This window comes from Triplophysa rosa, linkage group LG20, assembly GCF_024868665.1.
Source record: "Triplophysa rosa linkage group LG20, Trosa_1v2, whole genome shotgun sequence".
NCBI lineage: Eukaryota > Metazoa > Chordata > Actinopteri > Cypriniformes > Nemacheilidae > Triplophysa > Triplophysa rosa.
The window spans coordinates 9,534,893-9,553,777 of NC_079909.1; the positions used below are offsets into that span (position 1 = coordinate 9,534,893).

The following is an 18,885-nucleotide window of genomic DNA, read 5'->3' on the forward strand; positions in this document are numbered from 1 at the left end:
AGAAAGATATTTGGAAGAATGTAAGTAATTTTCAGTTCCGGGACATCATTGATTACCATAGTAGGAAGAATTAAATGGTAGTCCAAGGTGCACGAGAACTCTTGTTTTCCTAAATTCTTCAAAATATCTCATTATGTGTTCAACAAAACAAAAAAATAACATATTATTTTTCCTACTATGGTAGTGGATGATGTCCCAGAACAGAAAATTGCTAACATTCTTCCAAATATCTTTCTCTGTGTTCATTGGAACAAAGAAATTTATGGTGAGTCTTTGATGACAGATTTTTCATTTTTGAATGAACTATCCCTTTAACATATACATAACCACATGTTGGCATAAAACCACTGGGAAGTATGTACAGGCGTGATGGGGTAGCTCTACAGTAATGGTAAGAATGTTGAGTCGTGATTTTGGTGTGGAGACCAATTGCTGGGGGTGCTCTATAAGGCCCGTTTCTCTCCAATTCTCTCACCCCTCCCCTTTCCTTCACTCTTTTTTTATGTCTTTTCCAGATCTCCAAACTCTTACCAGATGTACAGAATTCACAGATGAGTCATCCATCACTTGGCAGACACTTAAACAAAGGAGGGGAGAGGAGGAGGTTCTCGAATGCGTCTCAACAGAAACACAATCTGGAATATTTGTTTGATCCTGTTGGTATTTCAATTCTATAGTGTGGCTGCCTGTCCTCTAAGATAACATTTATCTAAGAGCTTAAATTACAGTTGCAACAGCGTTTTAAACAAAATTAGCTTTGTCAGCTCCCCGTTAAAACAATGTAACAGAAGTTTTGCGTTTTATTCAAATAGTTGTTCTTGGCCACCATTGACTACCATGGTAGGAAACATTTCTTTATAAATGTCTTTGTTCTGTTAAACACAAAAGAAGATATTTTGAAGAATGTAGGAAAGCAAACAGTTCTTGGGCACTTTTGACTACAATTGTAATTTTTCCTACTACGGTAGTCAATGGTGGCCAAGAACTAGATGGTTACAAGCATTCTTCCAAATATCCTTCTCTTTGTTCATCAGAACGAAATTTGGAAACAACTCAAGGGCGAGTAAATGATGACAGAATTTTTATTTTGGGGTGAACTGTCCCTAAAACAGATGCACCCATTCTTCTTTTTAGTCAGTTTCTCTGCCCCATGGCATCGCAGACCTGTATGACCTTACATACAGGAAAAAGATCAGATGCGTTAAACGCACATGAGGGCTAGTAGATTACGACAATTTCTAAGATGATATCTTTAATAAACAAAGGCTGATAAAAAAGACTTCATGTCAGACAGATGACAAACCAATGAATAAAAAGTCTACTTGAAAAAAAAGTGACCTTGAGTGCAGCGTCGAGGGAAGGTGCTGTTAACCTCTGTGCCATGCAGGCCAAGCCAAACACGACAGGCACTCCTTCAACTCACAACTCGATAACGCAAGCAAACTCTGCTTTAGGCTACGACACAAACCTAAAGCAAAGCAGTGTGTTTTGTGAAAAACTCGATTGTGACTTGTTTTATTGAAGTTTAATGCAAACCTGGTCAAAAACAAAAGTATTTAACGAAACATGCATTAAAACCAGTTCGGCTGCTGATGACATATTAGTGACTGTTTTCACAAACTAAAAGAATAAACAATGGAAAGCTGTGGACCGTGACATTGAATCAACACTTTTCGCCAGGCTACAGATGTACCACACCCTTAACATTCAGGTTTATTCAGTAACTCCACAACAGGTGACAATGGCCATATAAAAAGCCACAGACACGCGCATAAACAAAAACACAACAGAGCACACTTCACGGTTGTGAGAAATTTCTGGTGGGCTGTTTACCAACCCTGAAGCGGGGACCCAAACCACACTCGCACATGTGGCAAGCCAGGTCGCACATACAAACCAACCACTACCCCCTCAGCTTTCAAAATCAAGAGGGCCACCAAAGGGTCAGGAGCCTATAGTGAGAAACAGGACTCATATGCTTCATTTTCGCTGGCCAAAATGTTTCCATCATATGGGTTTTTAAGTGTGCTGTCAAAAGTACGTACACTTCACAGTATGCTAAATAAATAGACAAAATCAAACAACCATTTAATCTGAAATGTACATAATTCATCCAGACTGTTAGGGAGTGACTGCTGCTCAATGTAAAGAGCCAAGTTGCCTCTGATAAATGTTCATAATCAAAACAGGATTTTTTTTATTTGTTCATTCAGCTTGGATCAAGTGCAGGACATTTTCAAGAGCAATAACTTCTATTCAATTCGACAGGAATTTTCTTCAACAAGACGACTGACTTTCATTTTTAAATGTCATAGGTGGAGAATTCATACGATCCTGTCGTCATGTAACAGCAAAGCCAAAATGATTATTCATAAATCCATCGATAAATTTAAGCGTCTCCCCAGTTCTCAGGTTAACCAGACACGTTCTCTCCTTGAGTAACCCTATAAACCACAATCTCCAACCCTCTCTGCATCTTAATGGAGTCTCAAGGCGCATATCTACACTTAAATCCACAAATGGCCATGTGATGGCTGGAGATGCCAACGCCTTGCCACTTCCTACCGTCGCCATCAAGGTCTCTTCACGCCACAGGGGAGCCATTAAAAAAATGGAAGGAAAAATTGGCAGTGCAGGGAAACTATTTGAACAACTGGAAGGTATTACAGCTTGATTTTATACTCTGGCCGTGTCCACAGGGTTTTTCCAAACTTGGAAGGTTTTTTTTTTTCTCAACTTGATTGATATATTACAGATGGGCATGCCTCTGTCCTGTAACCTCAGAAATCAGTTTCTGTTGGATGTGTCAGAACGAAAGTAAAGTACAAAATACAGTAACATGAAAAGTGACAATAGGGATAGTTGTAAAGTTTAAGAGGATAAAATAGGAGATTTAAACACACAAATGTGACAGTCCATTGTGACATGTCTGTTGTATGGGATGACAACAAAAAGACTGTTCAACCAAAGTGTCACTCTTTCTGCTACTTGCTACTAAAACTTTGAAACAGTCTTTTTATCAGCTTAAGCCATCAAGACATTTTGTCTTTCAGTCTCCCCTTCTTTAACCTTGCACCTGTCACATTACATAAGTAAAATGGTCCGTAAACAACTTTGAAAATATACAATTTGTCTCTGCTTCACAGAACACGGCTTTCAAAAACGTTCCCGCAAAATCTAAACGGGCTTTATGCATGTTACGAACATACAGGGCCAAACTAAAGCACTCAGGCAGACCAGGTCAAATTACTCAGCAGTAGGTTAGACAGTCCTTGAGGCAGAACATCAACAAAGCTAGCTACCTGCACAATCACTCCCGTCTAAAGCCCGATATCATGTGTAATGAATGTTTCACAGCTCTGTCGAACAAAGGACCATTATTTACCAGCAAAACATGATGCCAACATCCCTTTGTCTTCAAAAAGTTAGCCATGGTTTTATTTGCATCATACCTTTCAGTGAAGTAAGGCCCAACAAATTCACTTTGACTAAAATTTGCCAAATTGCAAAACAGATAACTCATAGCTTCCGTGTTAAAACTTGTTTATGATTACCATCTATAATATAAACCCAGCTTTGACAAGAATAGCGAGATAGCTGCCATGCTGTGAGAGCTACAGACAAGACAGGTATCTTCAGCGGTGATGAAACATACAATAAAGGTGTTAAAGATAATACTGTGCAGTAAAATCGTTCTCTTTGAAAATGATACGATTGTGATCTCAGCAGCTAATGAGCATACAAGCAGATAACACCATAGTGACTTTGCCTAGGCTGTACAGATACATTACACAAATCTAACAAGGTTGAGTAGAAACTTTTAAACGTGTTGTACGGTTTACAGAAAAACGGTAAAGCAGAAAACGAACAACACAATTCTTGTGTAAAGGAAATAATCTTTTGAGATATATCTAAGAGTTTACACACTGTAAGACCAGAGTAAAATAACCACTGCCACTGTTCTCTTTTAAAGGATCTCAGTGGATCTGTGGGCCACGATTAAGACAAAAACACATTTCATATCCATAATCTGTGAAAGCAATGATCCTTTTTAAGACAAATACAGTACTACTAACAATGTACTGTGTTAGTTACTACTAACATCATTTTATACAAAAAAATTATACAATGAATTATTGTATTGTGTCGTGTTATGTTAGTTAGTTACTAACTACTAAAGAACAACCCTGTTAAAATCTATGACATTTTTAAATAGCATTTAAAGATATTAAAACCTGAAAAAGCCTTTCAAAACCAATTTCAACCGTTATCAGATATTAAAAGATCAAAGATTATAAACGTTACTCTTCTTGGTGCCCCAGAAATGTATCGCCTAATAGATAGTGATTTAAAAGGTAAAACTGAGAAACTCCGCAACAGTTTATTTATGACTGTTGATTCATTATGTTGACTCGTATCGTATCATATCATGTCAGAGTTTCCAAATTTCTGTAACTGACTAACATGCCATAACAAGCAGGTCAGTCTTATCTATGATTACTTTTCAATGCTTAGACATTTTTATGTAATAAGAAAAAAATGATATGCTTGTTGCAATAGCTGTCGGTATTAAAAGTTAAGTGAGAGAATGAAAGACATAACCAGACATGAAACTGGACACTTGTCATCTGTCATTCTGTGACACATTTTCTTTCCCGGACGACTTGAATTAGATGTGTTAAGTTCTTTTAAGAGAGTGTTATTAGTAGTTTAGCCGATTATTGGGTTCATTTTCCTTCAGATATTTTAATTTACTTACAAATGCACAGTCCTCTTAGGCAAGTCTCGTGGGACATCTGTCATGTCCAGGTTACTGCAGTCGGTTGTGTCTATCGTACACGTACAGTTTTGAGGACACGGTGCGTCCGAGCTCGAGCCATAATTGATTAACAGTTCCAGCGTTAAAACCCAATAAAACACATAGTATGAAAGTGATCCCATCCGTCCCAGCCACGCCGCCATTTTGTATCCAGCCGTCTCAGCGCTTAACGACCGGTTTCTCTCAACCGCAAACGGACAGATTGAGGTTATTGTGTTCCTTAGAGTTCAAGAAAATCGCGTTCATTAAGTTGTTTGTTTACACAACGGTAATATTACATTATATTGCGTTGGTTTTGGCCAATGCATGAGTCCTGGACTTGAAAACAGTTCACAGTAAAATTGTATCTCCGCCGCTGCCACACACAAATAAATCAAAGGTGAATCACGACAAGGCAATACAAGAAAGTTGTCCAGACGCCGAAACTAAATGCAAGTTGCGAGCAGTTCGCCTTAAAAGGTTGAAAAGAGGGTCTGGATGGGGAATATGCGCTTTGTTTTGGCAAGAGAGGTCCGCTAGCTCAAACGTAAGTTAGTTTGAGTAACTTAGTTTTAAATCGTCAGCGCTGTTTCTGAAGTTCTTGCGATGTGTTGCTCCCGGGTGTTTCGTGGTTATAAAGGGTAAAAACATTGGATATCGTGTCCATTAACTCCATAAGTACGCGCTGGAAGAAAGTCTGGTATCATCGGCGCTTAAAACAAACTTTTCCTCTTGAAAAGAAACCCAAACTTCAAGGTTCTCGCGTCTTCACAGACTTGATAGCAAGTTCCAGAACTGCGAGTTGATTCTTTTGGATCACGTAGGTAAATGGTGATAAACCGCGTTTAACGCGAAACACTTCCAGTATATCCGTCCGACTGTTGTGAACTTTGCGGCTCTAGTATTATTTAAGTATTGAGGAGCTTTATATCTCGATCTCCTTGCACGGTCCGAAAACTCCCGCGATCCGATAATTCACAGATTCGCCTCGCACTTCTTATCGTTTCCACCGCTTGTTTTTTTACCCTACCAGACTCTACTTTCTTTTTATGCGAACGTTCTTTCTCCCCACGTTGGATACATCTGAAGTGATAAAGATTCTCCCGTCCCGCTTTCCGATTGGTTCACTGGAAATGATGGACGGCCGAACTCAGGATTTGACTGGCTGCTTTGGAGCGCACAGGCGCCAGGATTTTGGACGTGCCAGGAGCCAGCTGTCAGTCAATGCGCATTAGCTCCGCCCATCTTTCCCACCCTGAGTGCGAAACGACACCGCCTCCTTTTGCTCACAATGCTTCTTAAAGGAAAATGTTCAGAGCGAAGTTTTGCATATGATCATGAGGTAAAACTGAAAAGTATATTACAAATGGAGAAAGAAGTCTTTCTCCAAGCAACTTTTTCCTTTCTATTTTATTGTAGGCGTGCCAGTCTATTCAAAATTCTCTATACAATATCAAAATAGGCTAAAACATTAAAATACAGTATATAACATTATATTTAACCTTTATTTTGTTGTTTCCTGAAGCAGTGTAATTAATATTATAACATACATTTTCGAACAAAATGTTTTTTTGCTTAATACTACAGAACATTTGTAAACAAATGTTTTCTCATTCGCAGAGACATCAATAGCATATACATTTATTTGTGTAATTAAAAAAAACGTGAAACTGCTGAAAAAGATTCATACAAAATAAAGTGTCCTTTTTAACCCAAATGGCATTTGGTTCAGATAGATAGGACTTCTATTCTGAGAGAAGAGTCAACATGCTTTCCCTTATGATTTATCTGTCAGTCTGCTGATTGTAAATCATTTGCTTTACAAATAACTTGAAAGTGACAGCCAGAGAGACAAAGAGACCATAAAGAGCAATAAAGAGACATAGGTTTGTGCTTTGAGGGATAGTATCAACAGCACAAGTATACTTTAAAACCATCAATAATGCTATATTTACATGCAGTAGCACATGCTTGAGACTTGTTCACGCAAAGAATGATAACTCTAAAGTTATAAATCTAACTAGTTATATATTTTATATTATATCTCAACACCAACAGAGAGTAACATTATTTAATTCTTAGCTCATGCAGTTTCACATTTTAAATCTGCGAGTTTTTTAAATTCTCTTAGATTTTGGTTCTCAGTTTTATGTTTTTTCAGCTAAAAATACACTTAAAAGTGATTCCAACAATTATCGTTATAATTATGGTTGTGGTGTGGAGTGTCTTAAAGGAATAGTTTATATTCAAAATCAAAATTCTGTCATCATTTACTCACCCTGTTGTCATTTTAAATCTGTGTGATTTTCTTACTTCTGCAAAACACAAAAGAAGACATTTTGAAAAATGTTGACACAAGAAAAGCGTTGGTTTCCATTGACTTCTATTGTATGGACATGAAACCAATGCATGTCAATGGGCACCAACGGTTTTCTGTTACCAACATTTTTCAAAATATTTTCTTTTGTGTTCTGCATGTCATGCAGGTTTCAAATGACAAGAGGACATGTATGACAGAATTTTCATTTTGAAGGTGAACTATCCCTTTAAATTTAGAAGGATCTTTAAAGTTTACATTTACATTTAGTCATTTAGCAGACGCTTTTATCCAAAGCGACTTACAAGTTGGGTAAACAATGGAAGCAATTGGGTCAACATTAGGAAAACAAAAAGCATAAGTGCAATAAAACATGTCTCACAAAGCCTACTACAGTGTACAGAGCTAAGATTTTTTAAATATATATACTGTATATATACAGATAGAGTAGAAAAGATATAGAAGTCAGAAATGATCTGTCAGGTGCTGACGGGAGAGATGTGTTTTCAGCCGATTCTTAAAGATGGCCACAGAATCTGCTGATCTTGTAGCAGCAGGCAGATCATTCCATAAATGTGGAACCGATCCCGAGAAGGTACGTGAGATCGATTTTTTTACCTTTTTGGGATGGCACCACAAGACGTCGTTCGTTTGCAGAGCGTAAGGATCTGGCGGGTACATAAGTCTGCATTAGTGAATGAAGATACCAGTGGTGGTCTTGTAGGCCAGGAGCAGAGTCTTAAATTTGATGCTAGCTACTATAGGGAGCCAATGTAACTTAATGAAGAGAGGAGTGACGTGCGCTCTCTTCGGTTCATTGAAGACCACTCTTGCCGCTGCATTCTGGATCATCTGTAGAGGTTTTGTTGTGCAAGTCCAGCTAGTAGCGCATTGCAATAGTCCAGTCTGGACAGAACAAGAGCCTGGACTAGGACCTGCGTAGCATGCTCGGATAAGAAAGGTCTAATTTTCCTGATATTGTAGAGGATGAATCTACAGGACCGAGTGGTGCTGGCAATCTGATCTGTGAAGTTTAGCTGATCATCGATCACCACTCTCAGGTTTCTGGCCGTTCTGGAAGATGTGATGGTTGATGAGCCCAGTTGAATGGAGAAGTTGTGATGGATCTTAGGGTTGGACGGGATTACAAGCAGTTCTGTTTTAGCAAGGTTCAGCTGCAGGTGATGGTCCCTCATCCAGAGCGAAATGTCGCTCAGGCATGCTGAAAATTCTGCATAAAGTTGTTTATGTTTACACTGTACAGTGAGGATAGCACTATTTTTTGTCTGAATTGATTTTATGGTGTCTTTTCATTCTCTGCATGTGATACCTTTGCTTAAATTGAAGTAAATAACCAAAACAAACGGACCCTTTTATAACCCACATAACATTTAATTCAGCATGATACCTGAACATTCCAGCAAACACTCACTTTGGGATTGTTTTGGATCTGTTGAGGTCATTGGACATTATGTGCCAGCGAACTAATGTGAGTATCTTCCTTTTTGCTATTTTCTTTCTCACTTATTCTCGTTCTAGTGTTCCGCAGCTGGAAAAAGATAAAAGACACCAATGCATGGTCTTGCACAGATGGCGCAACACATAAAGACATTTGATTTGGTATACTTTTCTGAAATAGAAGGAAGTCAAGTGGGCCTGAAGCTGACTTTTCAAACACCAAATGATTCAAGGATGGGAAGATGGCATTCCATCTTTGTGCGTTTTGTTAAGTGCGTTATAACTTATCATCTTTGCGTTGCTGCACTGTGTCGATTTTTCATGCTAGCTGTGCAGGAATCTTCAAAGATAACGATCCCATCTGCTCAAGCTATTCGTCAACAATAAAACAGAGAGGCGTGAAATGAAGCCAGCACGTTGCGCTATCCCTGGATGGTTAACGGGTGTGCACCAGCGAGGAAATGCCTGGGTTAATAGGAAGCAGAGATACTTGCACATCACAAGAATACTGACTAAATAGCAAGAATCCACGCAACCCAAAGTAAAATCATAAAGACCTGAATTTCATGTGGGGCATGAAGAAAGGTCTCATATGCACCAGCTTGTCCAAAGCTAATTTGCTAAATGCTTTTGCATGGTACATTTAAAAAAAAATGATGCCCAAATCACAACTTCAACAGAAAGCTTACGTTTTGGCTTTACACTGAAAATGTTTCTACTATATAACAGAGATGTGACTTTATACAGAAAAAAGTGATTTGGTAAAGATGTAAGATTATTTAAAATTTTGAAATGGTTATCAGGACCAAGCCATTAATATAAGCAGATGACTGATGACCAATCTTGAAATATAATTTGCAACAGCCACATTTGCATTCAACTGCTGCACGATAATTTACCGCGATACCACTCAATCCTATTGTAATCGAGCTGGCTGCGATATGCAATGTGTCGATATTTTTTTAATGCGTAACGTTAGCTTGTCCGTGAAGCACGTCTCTGGGATCAGTAGGAAATGCTGCTCGATCTAAAAGCAGTGCGAATTTGAGTCGCTTATAATGTGCATTTGAAAAAGCAACACCCTTCAAACATGATCATTATAAATATACTTTATTATCATTAAAATACCCGATGAGGCTTGAGTAACAGTGATAAAAAGATGTCCATAGGCATTTCCTAGATTCTAGAACGTGTTATGGTCTTCTTCTGCAGTGCGTAGTTGGAGTTTCCGCACGAGAGCGCCCTCTGGCGTTCGGATGCAGCAGCATTTTCCCGTACTTCACTCAAAAACTGTGCATAAATCACGTGACATTTATCGTCGGTTTATCGTGACAGCCGTTAATCTTAATTCATTTATACAGAACACAAACTGTAAAGTATAGATTATAAATTGCTTAAATCAGTTGGATACTGAACAGAAAGTAACGGTAGGCCTACTGTTTTGTCCATGTTGCTGCATGTGCAACTTGCATCAAGTCCGACATCTTTCTTCAACAACAGGTGAGCAAGTCAGTCTGTTATTTTGTGTTGCTTCAAAAATGCCTACAGCGTATTGCAAAAGATGTATTGATGAATACATTCATAGAGGATTTTCATTGGAAACTCTGTGGTGAGATTTTGCATGTTGATACACTTCACAGTTCTAACTTGTTAATATGGGGCAATATTTACAATAACTGCTATTTTTCAGCATTACTGGTTAAGAAAAGGGTTGTCTTAGCTCTGTCTTTAAAGCGATAGTTCACCCCCCCAAAAAAATTCTGTCATCATTAACTCGAATTGTTTCAAATCAGTATAAATTTCTTTGTTCTGATGAACACAAAGATATTTGGAAGAATACTTGTAACCAAACAGTTCTTGGCCTCCATTGACTACCATAGTAGGAAAAATTACAATTGTAGTCAAAACTGCCCCAGAACTGTTTGCTTTCCTACATTCTTCAAAATATCTTATTTTGTGTTCAACAGAACAAAGAAATATATCAATGGTGGCCAAGAACTGTTTGGTTACAAGCATTCTTCCAAAAATCTTTCTTTGTGTTCATCAGAACAAAGAAATTTATACAGATTTGGAACAACTTGAGGGTGAATAAATGAAGACAGAATTTTCATTTTTGGGTGAACTATCCTTTAACTCTGGCCTAAGCGGAACTTTGCACAACTTTGCAAGTGTCCAAACAGGCTTTGTTTTTTTATTGTGTGTGTACACTAACATTTACATTTCTCATCATTGTTTGTTTAATCAAATGAGTGAACCTCGCCCGCTTCTGCCAAGTTCTTTTCATTTCCCACTGATTGGCACGTACCGGCCAAAAGTGAGCGTGTTGAAAGATGTCTCCTCGACCTGTTCTTGAGCGCTGCATGTTGCCCATCGCTTGATGTCATCCTCGTCGAAGGCATGCATTGTTGCAGCAGGCTTGTGTCAACAGCTTGCTTGTATTTTGTTCCTGGTGTTTACATAGGCAACATCTACCTGTAGTTCATATGTCCTCAATCAGCACACAAATTCAGGTGTGATGTATTGATACTGTCTCCCATATGCCGGCAGGGTGGAGAACACAAGACTTGCACAAATGCGGCGACTCTTTTGTTTATTTGGATAGGAGTGTTTTATAAGGGACGACTATAGAATATGTGATAAAAGAAGTGATGGTCTGGAACAGGTTTTTTGTGTGTGAAAGGTGACTTCTGTATGGCCAAGCTTAACAGGTGACGCATCTCTTGTTTAGCATAATTCTTTTCTTTTGTCTTTTTTGTGTGACATGTACCTATGTCACTTTCTTTTTAAATACGGTCTGGGTGCAGCCTACGTTAAGAACTCAGAGTGTTAAAAGATTTTCTACAAAACGTATGTCTTTTTTTGCAAATAATAAAGAAATTTAATTTACCAATCTACAGTATCAATATTAAATTAATGACAAAGTAAAAAAGTGGTGATTGATGGCTTTACACGTCAGATAGAACTTTCTGTGTAAGTTTTGCTGCAGTCAAAGGTCTTGATATGCAGGAGTAATATTTAAAATGCTGGTGGGGAAATTGGGGATAAAATCATATAGGAAAATGGATTGTTGAGCAATCTTAACATGAGACATCTGGGTTGAGGACAAACAATTTACAAAACATTTCTATGTCATTTTTAAATTTTACACAATGTTTATGGTGTTATCAAAGTCTTGAATCTACAATCTATCTACAGAAACTCCAGTTCATATATTAAATTACTTCTTCGGTGGAGACCGTTGAATATGTAGGCCAGGGAAATTCAATTTATTCAAAGTTGCACAATCCTTTCCCCCATCCACCACAAGCACATGCTGAGGGCACAGATTTATGGGTAATTTATCTACATCATTACTTTATCTTAAGTGGTTGATGAGCTGTTGGGAAGTGATCATTACAGCTTTGCAGTTGGGTGGGGTTGGGTGTGGGGGGTATAGAGAACGGGTACAATCTGATTTACCTAAGAGGCTCTAGAGATTAAACTGATACTGGACCACTGGGTATAGATATGGAGGCAAATTCAGGCCAGACCTAAAGCTGAAGTGTGTCATTTCCACACCACTCGTGTCACCACATAATTGCAAAAATAATGATTGTTTTAAGAAACGTTTCTTGACCACTTTCCATTGTTGGGGATTGTTTGTCCCACTATAGATGTACACTATTGGTTGAGGCAATGTTGCTGTGTCTGAATAACAAGCAGATAAATCCCTAACAAAACAAAATATATAAGGACTATAGTGAAAAATATAATGCAAATATTAAATAATACATTGCAATATTGGAATCAAGTGCTTATATTTTTCAATATGTGAAAAGCGGCAATTCCTTATGTATTATTCAATATATTGTGATTTTTAATTAGTGCTGTCAAATTGATTGACCATGATTAATCGATTAGAAAATAAATGTTTGTGTTTATATTATATACAGTATGTAACAAACATTTACATTAATTTGTGTATTAATTTTGATTTAAATGTACATATTCTTAAATGTATACGTTAAGTAATTTAACATTAAAACAATGATTCAATAAACATGCCAATAAAGGTAATATATAATCAAATACACTTTATTATCTACTGTAAATGTAATGTTGTAAGTACAACGGTGCATGAACTTAACAGTATAGTCGAACTAAGAAAACCCAACCAGTAATCCAACTCCATTCAAATGATCCAGAACACTGTGTTTCTCAGTTTCTTCCCCTTCCTTTATTAAACACAATAAAAGAAGGAAGGTGAAAGAAAGAAGGAAGACGAGAAAAAAGCCCATTAGAGCTCTGAAGATCACGCATGCTCAGCAATCCCAAACCCTACGTTTAGCCATCTGCAGCTGTGAAACCTTTCTCTCGCGTCTTCCCTCTCGCTCTCGCTGGCTCCCTTTCTTTCCCAGACCTGAATAGAGCGGTGCTGAATAGACCGGGCCAGGTCAACTGAATGGTCCTACCGGAGGGAGGGGTGGGAGCGGAGCCCAAATGAACTGGAACCCCTACAGAGTCCTCTGCTCCTGGCCACAGCTATGATACGGAGGAGGAGGGAGCTGCGTTTAATCGCTCATAATAGAAATTAGCATGGTGTAATGAACCCGTTTCAAAAGTCCATTATTTGCTCAGTTCAAAGAGAGGGGTGACTTTGTAGTTGGAATCCGCAAGCCCACGCCACATATCAAAAGAAAAGCATTTGTCAAAACTTAGTACAACTTTGTCAGCGCAAACAACGATTTTCTCGTTCTTTTGCACGGGAGAGGACGTTTTCATAAATCTTGTTTAGTTTTAGGAAAGAAATGTAGTTTTTCTTTATTTCTTTTAGCAAAAAGCAAGTTCCACCTGGTTGCATTGACTGAGGAGAACATCGCTAAAGAAAGAGCGCAGCCCTGGCATGGAAGTTCAGCATGATTACATATTTTTTTAGCAATCAATCAAGTCGCACAAAGCATATTTTAAGATATGAACACTCAGTTTTTGTCTCTCATCCAAGCAGAACTGTCAAGACGCCACATGTGTGCGAAGAAATGTATGTTGTTGTACATGATTCTTTTAACCTTTTCCTGCTCTTTAGAGAATAGTTCATCCAAAAATTTACAGTCTTCATTTACTTGCTCTCAGGTCGTTCCGAATCTATATGACTTTTTCTTCAGTGAAACACAAAAGGAGTATATAACAGATTGTCCAAGCTATATACAATGAAAGTAGATGGGGACCAGGGATTGCCATGGTCACACTCACCATTCCCTTTCATTAGCATTCTGTTTCTTTAAATCTATTTGAAAAGATTCTCTCTACTTTCCCAGGTCTCCCTCCGATTGCTTGACCCCTTTATGATAACCTACCTCTGACAAGACAAGAAATTACACCGCACTGATCTCAGACCTGTTACCCTGATGACAACCCTGCTTTAGTAAAAAACCTCTCAATAGTAGTGATTTTGCCATTGATTGTTGCAGCTGCACAGCTCACGCTTGTACCCTAAGGCCTCTGTTATAGATAATGGGATAATTGTTGCCACCTTCTGAACATTAGTGTCCCACAGCGGTGTGGGATACTGGAGGGATTGGTAAAATATTTGCTGAAATTGGTGTACAGGGAAATTGTGTATGTTTTTAAAGAGAAGCATGAAGCATGCCATAATAAAAAACATAATTAAAATACATGAAAAGTTGTGTCCCATGGGTAATAGAACTTTCAATTTAAATATAAATGTACTCAATTTGAGCTGCTCAGATGTTTTAGACACAATCTGATTTTAATAATAATAATAATAATAATGAAAGTTTTACAAAATATCAAAGAAAAAAAATCTGATTTGAGATTGGATTTAAAATCCACTATGTAAAAAATAGACGCTTTGGGGAATTTTGTGTTTTACAAATTCATATACTTGATGATACTGGGGAATTGCATGAAAACGTAAGAAAAAACCCCCAGTTTTTACCAAAGGTGTTCAACATGCTGATAGGTCAAATGCCAATGGTTGTTTAAATACCCATGTGAAGTTTTAAAGGACCATTGTGTAATTTTTAGTGGCATCTAGCAGTGAGGTTGTGAACTGTAACCAATGCTTAATCCATCCCTCCCTTTCGAAGCACTACGGAGGCTGAGGGTGGATTAAGTTGTCGACACGTTTTTGCTTCTTTCCCAAATGAGAAACGCGTTCTCTAGAGCAGTTTGTCCGTTTAAGTCTAGAAACAACATGGCAAATTCCATGTAAGGGGACCCGTGGTGTATGGCGATAGAAATAGGTCATTCTAATAATAAAAACATAGCACTTCATTATGTAAGGTCTTTATACAGACATAGCTATGTATGCAACCCAGAGCACTGGAATCTACTGAATTAATTTGTGTTCATGGACACGAACATCCCAATTTTTTCGTGTCAGTGAGCACGACATTTTTTTAATGTCACTCAGCACGACTTTCTTTTCGTGTCACTCAGCATGACTTTCAACACACAGATTGGGTGTGTATTTACATTTATATATTTATAACCTGATATCAAAAGAAGTCGTATATATATTTTAGGATGTGGTTAACCAACACCTTACTTCACCCCAAACCCTAAAATCACAGCCGCAAAGGCTAATTTCGCTAAAAACGCGAGTTTCACGAGGTGACAAAACAACGATAAATGGCTCCCCTAACTCCGCCCCTAAACCTAACGTCACAGGGGAAAAGTCAAATCATAACAAAACATACCAATGAGATCGTAGGAAATAGGAATTCACACTAATGACCCACCTTGTAAAATAGGTAGGCCACGAATTCCCATCAGATTACGTTGATATATATTTATTTATACATATGAAAGATACCGCGTATTGAAATACATTAGATTGAAAGTCTTGCTGGGTGACACGAAAAAAAATCATGCTGACTGACATGAATAAAGGGGGAAATTCGTGTCAGTAAACACGAATTAATAGATTACAGTTCATGACAATGTCATGAATTCCAATGAGACTGTGTTGGTATATTACACTGATCAAAATTATAAATGCAACACTTTTGTTTTTGCCCCCATTATTCATGAGCTGAACTCAAAGATCTAAGACTTTTTCTATGTACACAAAAGGCCTATTTCTCTCAAATATTTGCATTTATAATATTGTTCAGTGTATATTGCATGTCAATAGATCCTCCCAAAATTACACACTGGTCCTTTAAAGCATATTTTTCCATAGCAGAGTTGTCACATCCATATTGGTCCATATTCCTCATATATGGGCACATGAAAATTGAAATAAAATAACTATTTTATGTTCTATGAAGAGACATCCCTTCTCCATTTGTTGGGTATAATTGCTTCTGGTTTGCACATTTTAATTCACAGAAATCACTACAAACGTGCGTTCTTTTTTGTCACATCCATAACGCATTTACTTTTCTCGCTTTTAGAAAACTTGTGTATAGACTGATCTTTTTCTGATGTCTGGACTCTATCATCAGGGGTTCTGCAAAATACAAACAGATGGTTCAATATATATTTTATAATGTAATATATAATATTGTATATAATATAGGTTGGTAATTAATATGTTCTCTGAGAATATATCAAGTTTTGACTGAAAATGTCACATCCATTACGCTGGAATTGCCCTACTCTAAATAGACTTGAAAAATCTATAAACTTTCTTTCCAAAGTGACTTTCATAACAGAAAATATCAAGAAATGACTCAGCCGTATTTAGTTTAATGAAAGAGACACGGACTACGAGAAAACAATCACAGCTAATTAGTATATAACATTGTCAAATATGACAAAGAAGCCAGCAAATAATCAATTTCTGAGAACTAGATGAATAGCTTTAGTTTTTCTTCATCCAGCCGTGCTCAGGTATGCATCTCAATTTGAGCTCAAACACAAGGGGTTCCAACTCGCCGAGTAAATAAGGACAGAGGCCCATACAGCAAGGCCCTATTCAGTCCTCGGACACGGCTTCAGTTCTCTAGTCTTCTCGAGCATCCAGCTGTGAGCACTTGAGCCAGCCAGGGCCTCACACTGAATGCTCAATACAGGGAACTGCCGGAGGACTTCACAGAAACCTTCATTCCTTTGGCTGACAATCACTCCAAAAGAGCCATTATCTCCAACCCCCCAATTAGGCCTAAACCATTCAACCCAGAATCCATGTGAATAACCAAAACAGGAATAATTATTTTGGCTGAGAAAAGCTCTAATTTGTATTGATATTCCAAAACTTACTTTTCGAAACAATAGAGGTTATTTGAAGCAGCGCGCTTTACAAAAACACAGCACTGCTTGATTTAATTTGTTTTGCTACAGTACAAAGTATAAGAAGTTTTTCGCCCTAGGCCTGAACGCTCGCCAGCGGAGTCACCGTTGGGTTCTCACATTTTTTAATTTAGTGTTACATGAGCCGGTGTGTCTGCATATAAACAACACACTGCCAAAGCGTGCATTAAGTGAAGCGTCCGGTTTGCTGGAGCCAATGAAGGCTTCTGTGGAGCGGACTGTACTAAAACTACCTCGACGAAACCACAAAGCAAATTGTCTTCGTTTACTTAGAGGAAAACTGAGCCATGTGCGTTCGTTCATGACACAGAGAGTGAAACAGACTCACTTAAAGAGCCCTATCGAAAGTCGAAGAGAGAAAAAAAGAGAATGTTTGCTAAATATTGTGAGGCTAAAGCCTGTCGTGACCTCATGTTATTGGAAAACTAATGATTGTGTTTAACATCTTAACATATTTATCATTATACATAATTTAAGTTATATAATGTACATGCATTTTACATGGATGACAGGTTCTGCTCTTTATTGAGAATGATACCCACATGATGCATTAACTGATGTCAAAAGCTGTGGATTTACAATGGCATGCTGTCAAGCAAGAAATATGGTCAATAGTGGACCTTGTGCTGACTTCCAAGAGAGCGGAAACATACAGACCAATAATTCAGCCAGGGGGTGTGAAGCACAAGTGTGATGTGTTAGTCGGAGTCTGTGTCGGGTTTTCAGGCTAGGGTCGGTGGATTCGTTCAGGGTGTTCAGAGAGGGCTGGGTGTCAGAAGCGTGACAGGCCAGATACACCTCAGTTCTGCATGTCTAACTCTCAACAGCTGCTTAAGTCAAGACACTTACCTTTATCACTGTCATGTTCATCAAAGGTTTCGCATTGCAATATCATTCAGCATTACTGCTTGTTGTTGTCATCAGCATGGCATTTCATCATTCTCGACATGAACATCACCCTGCTGGGAAATTCCGCTTACAGGCCGGTAGCTGCTCATCTTTCTGCTGGCAACTTGACCATGTTAAAGAGACAGTTCATCCAAAAAGGAAAATTCTGTCATAATTTACTCCTCCTCGTGTCAATCCAAACCTGTATGGCTTTCTTTCTTTCTTCTGCAGAACACAAAAGAAGATATTTTGAAGAATGTTGGTAACCAAACATCATTGACCCCCATTGACTTCCATTATATGGACACAAAACCACTTAGACATTTCTCAAAATATCTTTTGATATACATCACAGAAGACAGAGTCATTTGCAGGTTTTTAACATCGTTAGGAGGAATAGATGTTGACAGAATTTTTATTTTTGGGTGAACTATCCCTTTAAGCTTTCATGATGAGCTGGTAGCTGGTTCGTTGCTTGATCAGGAGGGTCTACCAGCTCACAAACTAGCTATATTTTCTTAATTATATAGAGTTTAAACGGGACATTAGTATGTATGAAGGTATCAAAAATACAAACCATATGTTCACATTTACTAATCAATCTGATGACAGACCTTATCATCATCATCCTGTTTACACCTCTTTCTCATCAGAGTCCGTCAGAATGAGTCACTGAAACATGTGCTACCTTCTGTACTGTTACTCTGGATGTTTCCAGAAAGTCACGGTAAAATTTAATTTTGAAATGTAACATTTTGAGAAGACTTAGCAGATACCTCAGCGCCCAGAGTTTTTGTAGATGACACCACAATAAAGTGATCGAAACAAAAACCAAACTCTTTAAAAATAAAAAAATCAGAGATATTAGATAGGGCTTGCGTATGTATAAGAGCGGTTTTGCACTTTGTGTATACAAGACACGATCTATAGACGGTTTTAAACAACATAAACAAACGTTATGTGGCCCAAACCTAAAGGTCAAATGTTTTTTGGAGGATCTATTGACAAAAATGCAATATAATATGCATAACTATGGACCGTTTCTCAATTCCAAGAGCGCAAAGAACGGGTTTGTGTTCTCGTGGAGACCGGTCTTGCGAGGCAGCCTCGGAAGAACGAACTTGGATGGACGCGCCGCAGTGACTTCTGGGACTTCATGCGGGTTCTG

General features: G+C 38.1%; 2 protein-coding genes across 2 annotated transcripts in view; one reads left to right on the forward strand and one right to left on the reverse strand.

Moving 5' to 3' along the window:
• slc25a26 (solute carrier family 25 member 26) overlaps positions 1-4,749 on the forward strand; it is a 74,751-nt gene extending 70,002 nt beyond the window's left edge. The window contains exon 10 of the mRNA XM_057361297.1: positions 516-4,749. Coding sequence (XP_057217280.1) covers positions 516-555 — 40 coding nt within the window. The 3' untranslated portion in view covers positions 556-4,749. The remainder of the gene's footprint in view (positions 1-515) is intronic.
• The window catches only part of lrig1 (leucine-rich repeats and immunoglobulin-like domains 1), a 32,125-nt gene extending 26,204 nt beyond the window's left edge, over positions 1-5,921 (reverse strand). Inside the window, exon 1 of the mRNA XM_057361295.1 lies at positions 4,760-5,921. Coding sequence (XP_057217278.1) covers positions 4,760-4,962 — 203 coding nt within the window. The 5' untranslated portion in view covers positions 4,963-5,921. The remainder of the gene's footprint in view (positions 1-4,759) is intronic.
• Between the last annotated feature and the right edge of the window lie 12,964 nt (positions 5,922-18,885).